Source organism: Lagenorhynchus albirostris, chromosome 1 (assembly GCF_949774975.1).
Source record: "Lagenorhynchus albirostris chromosome 1, mLagAlb1.1, whole genome shotgun sequence".
Taxonomy (NCBI): Eukaryota; Metazoa; Chordata; class Mammalia; order Artiodactyla; family Delphinidae; genus Lagenorhynchus; species Lagenorhynchus albirostris.
The window spans coordinates 141573340-141589054 of record NC_083095.1 but is presented as its reverse complement, the minus strand read 5'-3'; the positions used below and the strand labels follow the sequence as shown (position 1 = coordinate 141589054).

The window sequence follows — 15715 nt, the reverse complement described above, 5'->3', positions numbered from 1 at the left end:
TTTGGGAGAGCTCCCCGGGATTGTGTTCTGTGCCGTGGACAGTGAGCTGACAGGAGGAGCCATGTTAGAAAGCATCTCTTTTAGTTCTCTCACTTTTCAGGTTGAGAAACTGAGGCCCAGAAGAGTGATTTGTCTCACACTGGTTCACTCAGCATATTAGAGGTCTACCTGGGACAAGAACTGACATTTCAGTTTGTACTGGTAGGCATACCAGGCTTAGAGTCAGAAGATATGGTTTTAGCCTCTGTCTAAAAAGCTTTAATTGGTCGTCTGACATTGAGCAATTGACTAAAATCCCTGATCTTTAGTGTCCCTATTTGTAAAATGGAGGTGAAAATATCGACCATCCCAGGGATGTGAAAAGGATCAAATGAGATGCCGTATGAAGGTACCCAGGACATGTCCTCTTAGCTAGAGTCTCTCTGATCCTTTGCATGTAAAGTCCACAGAGAGACACTTCCCAGTGAAATAAACTATTCTTTCCAGAACCTTAAAGCCCGCCTTAAATGTTGTGCTTTTCAGCTTTGTAACATTTTCTTTTTTGTGTCTTTATAGGACAGCCCAGAAACTTGCAGGACCTGTGCCGAATTAAAATTCGACAATGTATAGGCCTTCAAAACCTAAAGCTACTTGATGAACTACCAATTGCCAAGGTCATGAAAGACTACTTAAAACACAAATTTGATGATATCTGATATACACAGAACTGTGAGCAAGATTAGGAGTTATATTCCAGATACTTAAAAGGCTTTTTGCCTTGCACAAAGTATATCCTATGCAATTTCTGATTTGCTGTGAAATCAGAAAGCAGGTATACACTTTTAGGTTTTGTTTGTTTGTTTGTTTGGTTTTCATTGTAGGGGAGGGATGTTTTTATATATATAAACACACACACACACACACACACACACACACACACCCCACATGCTTGAAGGTCTTAATTTGGTTTCTTGGTCCAAGTTTACGAGGTTCAAGCTTTCTATACAATATTGCATTTAAAACAATTGTTTTTCCAAAGTGACACAAGCAGGTTAGGAGTGGAGAATTTACCCTTTCCAAATTTATGGTTTCGTTGACGTGCACAATATTATAAACCAGCAGAGCACTTGTTACAGTTTGGAGGCACAGTTTTACCCGGGGCATCCTGGGTTCTACTGGAAAATGCTCTAAGAAAATTTTAAAGTAACGCTGTCACCTCAGTCATTTTTAATGAGTACAAATTGGCTGTTTCAAACTGTTCTTTTCCTAATTAATGTAGCTTTGGATGACATAAATCCATTACCTCTGCTTTCCTGTTGGTGTGCTCTTGTTTTAAACTTATTTTTTTAACAACTGTAGTACACTACCCAGAGACGTTGCGTCTCAACTTCTGTCTCTAGTTGAATTGTGCTTTTAAAAAAACTAATGGGAAAGAAAATAACTTTGTAAAGCCCGTGTATTCTGTTTTTAAAACAGTGCCTCCAGTGCAGTACTCTTTCTGGTGTATTTTATCCATTATTTCACTTGATGTTCCTCATTCCACAGCTGGCTTTGACATGCCTGTGAGAACAGGAACCACCACTAATTTTAATTGCAGAACCATAGTATGTCAGTTGCAATTTCCATTTTAAGCTTTGTCTTTTACTTCACTTTAAGCCGAAAATTTCATGTCCTGGTGGTAGAGTATTCCCTAAAAATAGCCCCAAATATTGTTAAACCATTTGGCTTTAATGGTTAAATAATTTGGGGTGGTTTCATGGTGTTTTTTTCCTCCCAGTTGAAATAAAATTTCTAAAGGGTAAAATTTCTAATGGGTGCACATTTGTAAATCTGGTTAATTCCTAATATGCTAATTAAGCATTTCCTATCTATTTTAAAGTTATGCACAGTGACGCTCTTCAGAACAGTTATTTTCTGGGTTGATTGGCATATGTTTGCAGTGTAAACATAAATATGATAAAGTGTCAATAACAGTGGTTCTAGAGGCATTAGAGATCTATGGTGATGCCCTTGGAAATGAGTTCTGTGCTTGATTTGTCATCATATTAGTTTCAGAAGAAACTTTAAAAATATCCCAGTATTGTTCTTAGTGCTTTAGGAAATTTCAGAATAGTTACATACCAGTAATAAATTCGTTATCAGAAGTTTACAAGATGAAGGGCTTCTCTTGTCTGAATTTCACCTGAAAAGTATAACTAAGCAGAATTAGGAGTCTACTCTGGCTTTACCCTTTTCAGAGCCAGCAGTGTTATTTCCTCAAGCACAGAGTTTATTCTCTTGGATGCAGAGTAGCTGTGACATCAGATGTCTGATCTGCTGGGCCTAGGCTGGGTACAGGTTTCTGAAGAACGGGCAGTTTCGGGAAGAGGTTGTTGTGGGGGATCACGGATGGGCTACATAGCCTCTTCTACAGGGAGCCACTAAGAGTGTGGCCAGTTTTGTAACCATCCCAAAACTGTAACTGGAACATGATGGATAGAAATGGGTGGTCTGTCTTTTTTTTTTTCGTAGAAATATCTCCAAAAAGTTATCTTCTGAGAGAGAGTCCTTTATGAAGCTAGGAGCTGAGCTGTGTTCTCATTCTGGAAACCAATAGCCAGGTCAGAGCTAGGACACATTTGCGGCATCAGGGACCTGGCATGGCCAGAAATGAATTGTGTTACTTCTCCCTGAAACCCTGGGCCCAGGGAGACGAGGAGATGGGAGGGCTTGTGGGGTCCTGCACTCTGAGCAGTGGTGTTAATGTTACATTTGCACAGGACTTATTTCCTCATGTGTCTATTAATTTATTCAGTTAGTTCAAAATGATTTTCTTTCCCCAGCCAGTCAAAGGTTTCCAAATTAAGTTAGCCACTGAGTTTGAGTCAGGGAATTCCAAGTAAAAAGGTCGGATGAAGGTAAATTCTTTGTTCTGTATTGCTGCTGCGACTTCAGAAAAAAATTATGAATGCTCTTCCTGGAATCAAAATTTCTATTTAATGAAGAAGTGTATAATTCCATTATTTATTGTTTGAGGTTTCATTTTTCTGGAAGTTTAAAAAGAATGTTTTTGTTGTTGTTGTTAATAGAATCCCAATCACATATCATATTTAACAGTAACTAAAATGTCTCCAAGTTGGTAACTGGTGGAATATAGGGATGAACGTGCCGGTCTGCACTTGAATTTGATTGGCAGAGAAGCTTTTTTCTGTAGTAACATAATGAGAACAAATATTTTCAGAAAATCAACTGATTGGTTTTTCCAGAATCTTGACTGAAATGTTCAGAATAGTATCAAATTTGTCACTGATCCTTCTATGTTTCTTTTGAAATTTATTATTTAAGCCTATTACTAAACCTTTATAGACATATATTTGGCAAGTACACCAAAGAAACCAGCTCATAAAAGATTATGATCATTAATGAACTGCAAACCTCATCTTTTAAAAACAGATTTTTTTGTGTGTAAATATTTGTGTTTATAAATGTACAGCAGAGTAAGTTTTTTAGATTATTTAATTCCCATATTTCTAAACTATTTACCACAGAATAATCCATGCTTGTTAGTTTGGAGGACTTGACTATTTTGTTTTTTTAATTCATTATCAGTCATGCTTGGAACAGCATTTCCGCTAGAGAATTCAGTGTTCTGGCAGTAGCAAGAGTACACATCTGGAGCGTGAGGGAGTCTAGCTTGATTTGTCAGATACACACCCTATGAGACGAAAATGTGTAGTTTAATTACCAGAGTGGACCATACAAAAACTGAGATTCTAACTTTCTTGCAGAATTGCTCATCAGCCCAGAATGTGATTGGGATGAGGCCCTTTGCCCACAAATTTAGCTTTCATGTAACTCCTAGTGTGTTATATCATAATGTATTTTGTTCTTCCTTTGTAATGTAAGTTTTGCTTTGGGTCAATTTGAATTAAAAAAAAAACTTAAATCTGGTTTAAAACATATTGGAATTGTGTTTTATTTCTAGTCTACCTTAACTTTTTAATACTTCCAGCTATTTGGTCAAAAGAAACAGAACGCTGTCTTTCATTCCTCAGCATTTTAGATAATTGGGAATTGTGTAAGAATGTGATACAGAAAACAGCACCATTTTGGATCAGATAAGGAAGCCCCTCTCCCTTTTTTAAGGTATTCTGCAAATACCTACCAACAAAAGACTATCTATCCCATTCTTGAGTGTGTTGATCCAGCACTGAGCCTTTTGGGGCCGTATTCACCTCTGCCTCACCTTGACTGAGGACAGAGTTTGGACCACAGCATCTCTAAGCACAGAACAGTATATTCAGTTAAACAATGAATTTGAGGTAGTTTATTAGCTTACAAGAGGTAGAAGGAAGATAACTTTGCTTTCATATTTCCTCTGTATATAAGCACAGCTTGATTTAGGAGAGACCTCAGACTAATGTGAATGATGCTGTGCTAAGAAGAAGGGAGGACAGACGACTTAGCACCCCGTGCAGAAACACAGTGTTTTGCTACCATAACCTTGTTACAGACTTGTCCAGGGTTTGGCACAAATGAAAGCCAAGAATGGGACATCTGAAACTGTTCCTAATGATCAGCAGGGGAGTTCAGATGTGAAAAAGAGCTGTGTTGCTTGGAAATCTTGAGGTCATTCCTTTTCTAATATGATGTAAGTAGTGTATTGTTTTTTCAGCTGAAAGACAACTTAACAAAAATGGCTTTCTAGCTATTGATAAAACAGATTATCTACTTGATAAAAAAATATTTCCACATCCCATGTAGTTGGGTTTCAAAGGTAAAAGAAAGTGGATTTTTGTATCATCTTTGTATTTATGTAACAATGTAGCTTTGTGTTCTCTTAACACGTCTGACAAACTTTGATGTTAGCATTTATATTAGCTTAAATACCAGTAAAGATTTTAAATATCCACTGCCAGATACTGTTATTTAGGTTGATGTAGACTCCTAAGATACCAAGGCAAATTTGTCTTTATTTTATCATTGGTTACTCGGTCATTACCTATAAGGTCTCTTAAGTCTTAGATGAAAAGCAAAGGGTCAGCCAGCATATGGCTCTACTGGAGCCCATGACTCTTCTCGTATGCTGCTGATAAATAGTGTTCAAAATCTTGTACTATATTTCTCTAAGATCATTGTACATTTTATAGATACTTCTTTATCTTCCAGAAAAACTCTTGATTCCTGAGTGACAGTTAACATGCTCAATCCCATATGAAAAAAGACTGAGGTGCTTTGCATAAGGTCCTATGAGAGATCATCATTGTGTGAATAAAACCTAGTAATAGCTCTGTTGCTGCAGAGCGTGGTCTCTTGTCCTGCAGGGGGGGAGTGTCTTCCACCAAGTGTTGCTCTTTCCATTTCTCACTCACCTGTGCCCAGAGTGCCTTGTGCTGGGTTTCAGTTGTGCTAAAATGCTTTATCAATTCTGAAGACCCATAAACCATTAGAAGTAAAGGATCAGATTAAAGCAAAATATTTCTCTTCTGTTGCAGATATGACCTTTAAGAAAAAATCATGTAATTGTTTGTAGTTATTGTAAATATATTTTAAATTAAATCTTGGTTTGTTCCGGCATCTTAAAAATCACACTCAGAACCTTTTTTTTATGTTTTCTTGTAATTAGGAAATTGTTTTAAATGAATGCAAATGTAATTTATGTTACATTAGGTAGTAATTAAGTGACTCACTTTTCTGTGAAATAGTATTTTATGAATCAGAAATGAGATGGCTTAATTTGGATGAGGGGATTCAGCTGAAGCTGAGAAACTTGGTTATGTGCTGAGTAGACTGACCCTTTGTGACTGACACAGAGGTAATCCAGCTGCAGATATTTCCTATTTTATCTGGCAAACAGAGTCTTATTTTTCTTGCTGCTCAGTCTTGAGCTGATGTTGCTTTTCTTCCTCTGATAGTTTTGTGTCAGGTCACTGCTCAGTTTTCTTTTTCTTTACTGAAAAAGAAGAACACTTGTAGGGGTAGACTTACTGTACATGACCATTTTATATTTCTCTAGAGGTTTTCTAGATTTTCCCTCTCTTACTTCTGTCCACTTAACCCTTTTGTGAAGTACCGACACGTGCACAAATCATGGCCTCGCCAAGTTGCTTTTTTGACTTGAGTTCCCTGATTGCTTTCTTTCCCTGCCTTACCTGGATGGAAATACAGCTTAATATCATTAGGAAATATAGCATAATATCATTTAAGAAACCTAATAAGTCTGGGCTACATCCATTTCCCATCTTGGGTAGCACCAGAGAGGAACAAATTGCATTTCTTCCTGGTTTATTACGTGTTCTTAAGAAATCATTTTCTGTGAGTCCATTGCCCAGTGGGCTCCTTGAGGATGGACCCTGGGTCTTATTTGCCTGAATCTCAAACAGTATTTGCTGAAAGAATCAGTTTTCCAGAGCCATAGGTACATGTGGCAGTTGGTCCTCAGCCAGTAACTTTATTCCTTCAAGCTTCCAAGGAACCCAGGGCCATGTGGATGACAGCATCAGCATTTCCCAGCTCCAAATCTCAGGTAAGTATTGTCCTCCTAATTCCTGCCAGTGTTGTCTTTTGCTGTTCCTTCCTCCCTTCTGCCCCCACCTCTCTGCCCTCCCCTCCATCATGGTCACTGAGCAGTGGACCCATATGATCAATGGTGTGTGGACACTGGGATGGCAGACTTCCAAAGAGATGCCACAGGGCTCTGGTCATAGGGAATTCTGCCTACTTGGAGTCTCCCTCCCTGCGCTCCCACAGTGTGTTGAGCCTCTGAAGGATCACACTTCTCCTGAGGACCCTCCATGCGTGTCTAGCTCAGAGCTTCCCAGCAGTGACCCCAGCTCACTGATGTGTCTCTATGGGTTACGCTGTGCTCTCCTCACATCTCAGGGCAGCTAGGTGGGGACTGAAGTAGAGCCCCTGGTTCATCACCCCCGGCTGTGCTCTTCCCCACTTTCCCACGGGCAGCACGAACGACGTCACTGTTTACGTAGCAGGGGAGCACTGCATAGCTGGCTCCTGCGTCTAACTGTTGCTCCTCTCCATGGTGCCTGCCACACAGTGCCTTTCACATAGTGGGTGCTCAGTTGTTATTCTTCAAATGAATTAATCTAGTCCAAGCCCTTTCTTTTACAGGCAGGGAAGCCCTTTTTTATGGGTCGAGAATTGAGGTGACTCAGTAACTGTGGCCCTGCCTGTAGTGGCTGGCAGTGAAGGGCACAGCAGCCAGCACTCCTCAACCTCTGGTTCTTCAGCGATCCCAGCTTTGGGTGGCTTGGCCCTCACTTGCATCCGGTGTTTTCTGTGGAACAGAAACTGACCCCTTGTTAACAGAGCAATGATGGAATGAGTTACATTTTGGCAAGAGTTGGCAAGGTTCAGGACTCTATACGTATAGTTCCTGGATTAAAGCCCACACATCCATAAAACTGCCTCTAATTTCCTACAGAATGCTTCCTGAGGGTTCCATCTTGGTCTCCATTGTGCCTTTTTGAAAAATCATGACTGGGGCTTCCCTGGTGGCGCAGTGGTTGAGAGTCCGCCTGCCGATGCAGGGGACACGCGTTCGTGCCCTGGTCTGGGAGGATCCCACATGCCGTGGAGCGGCTGGGCCCATGAGCCATGGCCGCTGAGCCTGCATGTCCAGAGCCTGTGCTCCGCAACGGGAGAGGCCACAACAGTGAGAGGCCTGCGTACCGCAAAAAAAAAAAAAAAAAAAAAAAAAAAATCATGACTGAAAGGGCTTAGGTTCTGGGGGCGACCTTAGGAATGGCATCGCCAGCCTCCTGAGCGTGGGGATAGGAATTCTCATTGTGCTGTGCTTTTGTTTTGCTCTGTGTTTACAAGGCGAGTTGAATAACTGCATATATGAGGCTGCTCAACGATGCCAGTGGCGTTTATACTCAGCATTTTTTCCCTTTAAATTTTCATTACAGGCAGCTAAGAGATTGATCCACCAGTCTTTTCATCATATTTTATGATCCCTCACATTCACAGTATGTATTTCCATTGAGAGTTAAAGACACTTGTGGAGGAGTAGAGAGGAACTTGGACATTTTGACTTAGAATTAAAGTTGAACTGAAACAAATTGCACAAATCCTTGTATCACATAGCAATTGTTGTGTACACTTTAAAGTAAGCGTTTCTTACCTGGAGACCTCAACTGAAATTTTTCTGTAAGAAGCTGATTGATAAATTTTTCTGTCAGGTATTTATCTCTAACAAATAGAAAATAAGACTTGTCAATTTAGATGTGGTTGGCTGAGTGGAGCTGCCGACTTGGAGGATGTCACCTTATTAGTTTACCCTAATTCATCAGTCCTTGAGACTAAAGTTATAATGCTTTTATTCCAGAAAGTACTGTCGACTCAAATATACTATCCATAGAACATTTTGAGGTCCCATGGTTAAAATTACAGTGGACATGTCAGCAACAAGGTGGTCATTTCTGTTCCAGCTTCCTGTTAAACCCAATGAAAGTCACCACCACCTCTCCACCCCTGGCAGGTGTTTCTAGAGCATGAGGTGTAGGGAGTTAGGGCCTCCACCTGCTGATGTAATATCAGTGGTGGAGAGATGGAAGTCCCTTGCCTCATGCCTCTCCTTTTGGGGAGAGTGGACCCTGCGAGAAATGGGCCAGGTACACAGCTACAGTCTGATGACAAACAAGGTGCACCAGGAACCTAGTTCTGAGCCAGGCAGAACTGGTAGCAATAACAGCCTTGCCTTGGCTCCTTAAAGAATGAGGGACACTGCCTTGCCTGGACCTGCACAGCGTTGCCACTGCCTCCTACACCCAGTATGGCCTAGGAAGCAGCAACTTTGCTGCAGCCTGTTCAGAACACTTGTCTTTAGTCCTGATTCCTATTAAATCTGTCCTTAGGCATATCTGCTCTGTAACGTGTTACTCTCCTCGCCAGGGAGTGGGGCGGGCCTGTGGTGCCTCTGCAGAGAGGTCAGCTGTGGTTGTGTGTTGTGAGCAGGGCTTCTGTGTTGAGAGTCGCCTGTGGACTTACAGTAATGGGCTGGTCAAGTCTGGAAGGGGATGGGAAACTAAGGAGGTGAGGGAGGGGGCTGGTACTCAGGTGTGAGTACCTGGTAGCTGGTAGTCCTGTGGCTGGGGAGAGCAAGGGATGGGTCCCATCCTGCTGGGCTGGTAGTCGGGCTGCCCTTGCGACTGCTTCTCCAAGGCATTCGTGTCCCAGCCATGAGGATGCCCTTCCCTCCCAGCCTCCCACCTCTTGGCCCTGCCCCTTCCTCTGGGAAGTCCTAGTTGGAGGCTTTGCCTTGCAGTTCCTCTTTCTAGGGGGGAAAGTGGTCTGCATGTTGGTGTCCACCTGCCATGCCAAGAAGCCTCTGGAAGGCAGGGATCTGGCCTTAGGCTTTGTGGCCCAACAACAAGACCAGCACCTGCAAGTAGACAGTCAGTTGCCTCCCATATGTTTGGGGAGTGAGGAGGTGGGTGTGATAGCCCCTTCAAAGCCCTGGTAGCAGGTAAGAAAGCCGGAAGGGAACCAACATTAGATTCACTGTGTGGACTCTAAGCTGTGTGGACTTATACTTATTCTAACTTATTTATCACCCCCATACTGCCAGGTAGGTGTTTTGGTCATCTTCACAATGAAGAGACTGAGGTTGAGTCTTCCCCACTCCAATTTTCCTGTCTGGCTCTGCCCGGCCCTGGCCCAGCCTTTCATGCCTCCTCACCAGGGGTGCTTCCCTAAGCCTCCCACCTGGGCTTACTCCCCCTTCCCCAGGCTCCCCAGAGTCTTTACTCCCTGTGTTATCACAGGTACCAGCCACTCGCTGTTTTGTTCTCTGTGTACCTCTGCTCCTCAGGTTCTTAATACAGAGCTAGGAACCCCGCACAAGGCTGTGCAAATGTGTGCTCGCACACGTGGCTTTTCCTGGGAGGAGAGTCTGGGCCATCAAGTCGTCAGAGGGGTCTGTAGCCCCTAGTGTCAGAAACAGCACATTGACCGACCCCTGAAGCAGTTCCCGAGCATCTGTCTCCCTGCCAGCCCAATGCCAAGGGCAGCTCACCCACCACCTTGGGGGCCCTGTCCGTGTCCTTTGCCCAAGTTCCACGCTGAGCGTGGTGAGAGGTGTAGCACACACCTCCTGCCTCCTGGACATGTAGTCCCCATCTGGCCCTGACTGGGCTGGGGCTTGGGGTCTGCTTCCTTGGCCCTCTTCTCCCCGACCTTACCATTTCCTCGCTTAACTGTTTCCACATGGGTCCTGGACGTCTTTCTTCAGTGAGAAGGTTTTAGGGGGTAGAGAGACTTGTTAAGCTGGAGGAGACCTGCGGGATCCCACGCTGCAGATCAGGGATAGGAGAGGCTGGTGGGCTTTGCCCGCAGCCTGGCAGCAGGTGATGCTGCTAGACCAGCCTCCAGGTCATCGCACCATCAGTCTGTCCTCTGCAGGCTCCCGTGTTACCTTGAAAGGAAGACTCGCAGAGCTGGGAGGGGGACAGTAGCAACCTTGAGTGTCCTGGATGATGAGGCTTCATGTTACTCACGTGCCTGAGACAACCTGGAGGGTCACTATATCACCAGAGTAGGCCCTGCAGTGGCCCACAGTGAGCAGGGCCAGTAGCTGGAAACTAGGTTCCCAGTCTTGAGCCAGGCTGGCTCCCCAAAGTATGTAACCCCTCGTTGCATCCTCTTCTGGACACTTTTGTGCGTTAAGATAAAAGGGTGAGTATACAGGCTCCAAGTATGGAACATCTAAACCCTGTTATATGAGGATCCTGGCTATTCCTTTGAGAATTCTGTAGAAGTGCTTACTCATAAATCCTGTAATTAATTGGCTAGCTTCATGGAAATGCTTGATGTTTAAGAAGTTATTAGGTGGGCTTCCCTGGTGGCAGAGTGGTTGAGAGTCTGCCTGCCGATGCAGGGGACACGGGTTCGTGCCCCGGTCCGGGAAGATCCCACATGCCGTGGAGTGGCTAGGCGCGTGAGCCATGGCCACTGAGCCTGCGTGTCCGGAGCCTGTGCTCCGCAACGGGAGAGGCCACAGCGGTGAGAGGCCCATGTACTGCAAAATAAATAAATAAATAAATACTTCTGCCTAAAATGTACTACTTAAAAGAAGTTATTAGGAGCTTCCAAAAAAACCTGACCTGAGATTAACTGATACCATTACTACCTTCTTCATTTAAAATTTTTATAAATTAAAAAGTGCTTGAATCACCTTCTGTTTTAATGGACAGAAATAAAAATCTTGCTTAGTAGAAGCTCATCATCACATGATAGACAAGTTGAATTGTTCCTCCAGTCAGACTGGACCCCTGGTAATGATAATAAAGCTCCTGAGAGCAGTCCCTTGGTCTTCCTGATGCAGTAGAACCCCAGCTTAGTGTTTCTGGGAGGTTCCTGATACAACCTTCATAGATTCCACCCTCGTGTCGTTTACTGAGATGTTCACAAAATTGGGGAAAGTTTGGAAATGATCAGTTGAGGATTGGTTGCCCCTTAAATACATATTTTTGGAACACCTGTGCTGAGGTGCCAGCATCGTGCCAGCACTCATAGCCAGCAGCACCTGGGAAAAGAAGGAGGCAGGGCTGGTGTGGGGAGACCAGGTGTGTGGAGATCGGGTAGGGTTATGCTTGACCGAGGACTCCCACGTTCTAAATTCAAAATGTGTACAATTCCCGAGTGTGGAATTATGGTGCTCCACTGTATACATTGCCGGGTGTGGGTCTTAAACTTGAGTGGGCATCAGAATCCCCTGGAGAGCTTGTTAAAATATTGCTGAGCCTCCCAGAGTTTCTGATGCAGCAGGGCTAGGGTGGAGCCTGAGAATCTGCATTTCTAATGCAGATGATGTGGACGGTGCTGGTCTGGAGACCGTCTTAGAACCACTGCATTTGGGTATTTAGGTTCTTCCATGGCAAATGGAAGAGAGAGAAAAAGAGAAAAATCCAACAGTTACTATGAGATGTTTCAGAAACCACCTACCTACTTGTCCATGAGTTGTGCGTATAGTATTTCTAGTGATTCTCAGAAGCCACATGTGAAATGAGCCTTATTCTATGGGCAGCCTTGAATAGTTCTGTATGTGTTATGTGAACAAAGACTACAAATCTATCTTGCCATATTACAAGCTGACTCTACATCTGGGCCTTTATATCTCCAATTACCTTTTGCAACTGCTTAATTTAAGTTGGGCACAGACAAAACTGGTAGCCTGTAGTTCTGTTATCCTGCTGTTATTATTCTTCAGCCTAGTTTAGCAGCTCGTAAATAATATGTCTGCCCAACATTAATAATGACAGCCCTGGGTGGGGGAGACAATGACTCTGGCTGCTCCAGCCAGCATGTGCCTTGGTACTGCTGACAAGTCAGGCTGCCAATGGCGTGTCCTGAAGATGGGAGAAGCATCAGCAGCCTTGCCCCAAGCGCTGATGGCAGATGGGAGACACCTTGCCAGGTCAGGCTGGGTGCAGCCTGAGCTCCCAGAGGGGCCCAAGGGAACAACAGCACCCACGAATCCTAACCCAGCCCATGGATGCAGCCTGGGTTTCTTGGGAGCTAAGCTGGTGTTACCTGCTTTAAGAAAGAAAAACTAATCAGCTAGGAGATGAGTGTAGATTTGCACCCGATGCTGCTGCTACCGGTCCAGGAGCCACTCTGAGAGCCACTGACATGGAGTCGTCCCTGGATGGAATCTGCCTGCTAAAAGGAAGAACCAGTTACTTAAGGAAAAAAAAAAAAAAAAAGTTTTATTGAGGTGTAATTATTATAGAAAAAATTGCACATTTTAATGTTTACAATGTGATGGGTTTGATTGTTCTCACTGGAAAGTGGTAAAACAGACAACTTGAAGGAAGGAGAATGTCCCAAGTTCCTCCTCATGGTAGGATAGGCTACTGCACATAATCCAAGGCCTCAGACAGGTAATGAGTGGCACAAGTTTCTAGTCTCCAGGGGCAGGTGGCCTTGGGGTAGAGGAGCAGGTTGGAACTCATGTGGCAAGGACAGTACATAGTGGTGTCCCAAATGTTCTGAGGGAACTCCCCAAGGGAGGCTCAGCCTATCCCTCGTTCCAAAGCCTGGCCTGGCAGGTCTTGGGAGGTGGCTGCAGGCAGCCCGCCCTGCCCCTGTCAGCCATGTGGCCTCCTTACAAGGGTACAGCTGGCTGAGGTGGAGGTACAGAGGGCCAGAAATCCTTTGTCAGGTAAACGTGCTTAATGAAATATTTAGGGTCTTTGGATTCTTGGAAGGATTTTAACAGTCCTATTCTCCAACCCCTGTATCTCCTAACTTACCTAATCGAGTAGTTTTCTAAAGGGAAATGTAGCGGAATCCCCAGCCTGGAAGTCCAGGGTCATGAGCAATCCCTGGCCTGCTGTAATATTGGTTTTATTTGTTTGGTTTTTGGCTTGGGGAGAGACCACGTGAATATGACAAAATTTATATGTCTGGGTTGTGAGTAAATGGGTGTTTGTGCTATTATTCTCTGAGCCTTCATTTAATATTTTACCCAAAAATGAAAAGAAAAATTGTCTTCTTGCCCACTTGACTGTAAGTTCTTTGCAGACTGGGTCTGTTTTTTCCTTTTTGGATTCCAGCACAGAGGCTGGCACATTGCAAACAACCACTCATTAGGTGGAAATTTTGGTCTATTTGAGTAGAGGAAAGTGATTCCTAAAATTCATTAGTTATTAGCATAGAGAGGTTTCTTTCTTTCAACACAGCTGTACCTAGTGCCTACTAACTGCTGCAGTTGACCCTCCGGTAATCGAAGAGAGATGGGGTCAGGAACCTGTCTTCCAAATGTTTAGAGCTTTGGGGAGAAGAGGAGGTAAACAGAAGTTACTAATGCAGTGGGAAAGCAGGGAGGGCCACAGAAGAGCACCAGACAGAAAGCTGCAGAGCAACACTTCTGATTTTGCCTCCTGAGATGCTGCTCCCTGTTTTTTCTTTCTTTTTTTTTTTTATTCAAACAGAAAGTCACAAAAATTATAATCATCCTCATCAGTTCACTCAGTCCCATGTAATTAATTATTTTTTTCATCTTAATCTTTTGTTAGCACTTTTATGAATTCATCAGTTTTCCATTAGAGTTCTGAAAATGCTTATTCGTTCAGTTCAGCAGTATAGTCAGTTACCAGAAACCTGTACTTGTCAGAGTCTTTTCCATGAATTCCTTGAAGATGAAACCCTTTTACAGGAACATTTTTGCGAAAGCATCAGAGTACACCCAGAACTGTCTGTAAATGACAAAAGACTTAAAAATGACCATGGTTAAAGATTTGATGAAAGTTCATAATAATGCAGTTGACAAGGAAATTTAGCTATTTCTGAGATATACATTTTAAAGTAATAACTAGAATTATGACTTATAACATTATACCAGAACATATAAGACTTTTAGAAATTTCATGTAATGTCTGAAACATTTATATTAACATATTTCCATACAAATAACCCAAAGAAAGTTTAGTATTAGTTGGGTTTTTTTGTTTGTTTGTTTATACTGCAGGTTCTTATTAGTCATCAATTTTATACACATCAGTGTATACATGTCAATCCCAATTGCCCAATTCAGCACACCACCATCCCCAGCCCACTGCAGTTTTGCCCCCTTGGTGACTATACGTTTGTTCTCTACATCCGGGTCTCAACTTCTGCCCTGCAAACCAGTTCATCCGTACCATTTTTCTAGGTTCCACATACATGCGTTAATATACGATATTTGTTTTTCTCTTTCTGACTTACTTCACTCTGTATGACAGTCTCTAGATCCATCCACGTCTCAACAAATGACTCAATTTTGTTCCTTTTTATGGCTGAGTAATATTCCATTGTATATATGTACCACAACTTCTTTATCCATTCATCTGTCGATGGGCATTTAGGTTGCTTCCATGACCTGTCTATTGTAAATAGTGCTGCAATGAACATTGGGGTGCATGTGTCTTTTTGAATTATGGTTTTCTCTGGGTATATGCCCAGTAGTGGGATTGCTGGATCACATGGTAATTCTATTTTTAGTTTTTTAAAGAACCTGCATACTGTTCTCCATAGTGGCTGTTATCAATTTACATTCCCACCAACAGTGCAAGAGTGTTCCCTTTTCTCCACACCCTCTCCAGCATTTGTTTTTTGTATCCCTGTTCTTTCTGATTGGCTTGCTGAAGACAGAAAAGGTCTGTGACATGGATGTCACATGGCCTGGGTTTAATTGGCTTTGCTGGTAAATGGCCGTGTGCCCCTGGGCAAGTGCTTTGCCAAGGATTAGAGGATCTGAGCTAAGGGCTCCTTCACCCACCATCACTGTCTGATTCAAAAGTGACAGAGAAGACAGGAAGGGGAAGAATGGGCACCTAGGACAACAGACCAAACTGTGAGCTCCAGTGGGGGGGTGGGGGGATGTTCGTTACTCTCCTCCCCTCCCCTCCCCTCCCCACCCATCCTATTACAGCAACTTATTAGAGGTGGTTTATGAAAACACTGGAATCCATGCTCCGGGGTCTGTACTGCTCTGGCGGAGGGTTTAGCACCGTAAAACTCACTTTGTAAAAGTGCAGCAGCTGTGATAAATAAGCTTAAGTCTCAGTAATCACTTTTTCACTTTTACCAATTACGCTAGGCTGCTTTGTGACAGAAGTTAATACCAAGTAAGAATTTTAAAGAAGCCTCATTTTCCTTGTCTAATTAAATTAAATACTTGAAAGGTGATTCACATGTTGATTTTCCCACCATTAGTCAACTGAAAATTACAGGGTTTTTTAGGAGTTTGAGCCCC

The 15715-nt window shown here is 43.2% G+C and overlaps 1 protein-coding gene across 2 annotated transcripts in view; it reads left to right on the top strand.

The window, feature by feature from the left end:
* The window catches only part of ASB7 (ankyrin repeat and SOCS box containing 7), a 48990-nt gene extending 45072 nt beyond the window's left edge, over nucleotides 1-3918 (top strand). For both annotated transcript variants that reach the window (XM_060155502.1, XM_060155511.1), the window contains one exon: nucleotides 556-3918. In XM_060155502.1, coding sequence (XP_060011485.1) covers nucleotides 556-695 — 140 coding nt within the window. In that variant the 3' untranslated portion in view covers nucleotides 696-3918. The remainder of the gene's footprint in view (nucleotides 1-555) is intronic.
* The last annotated feature ends 11797 nt before the right edge of the window (nucleotides 3919-15715 follow it).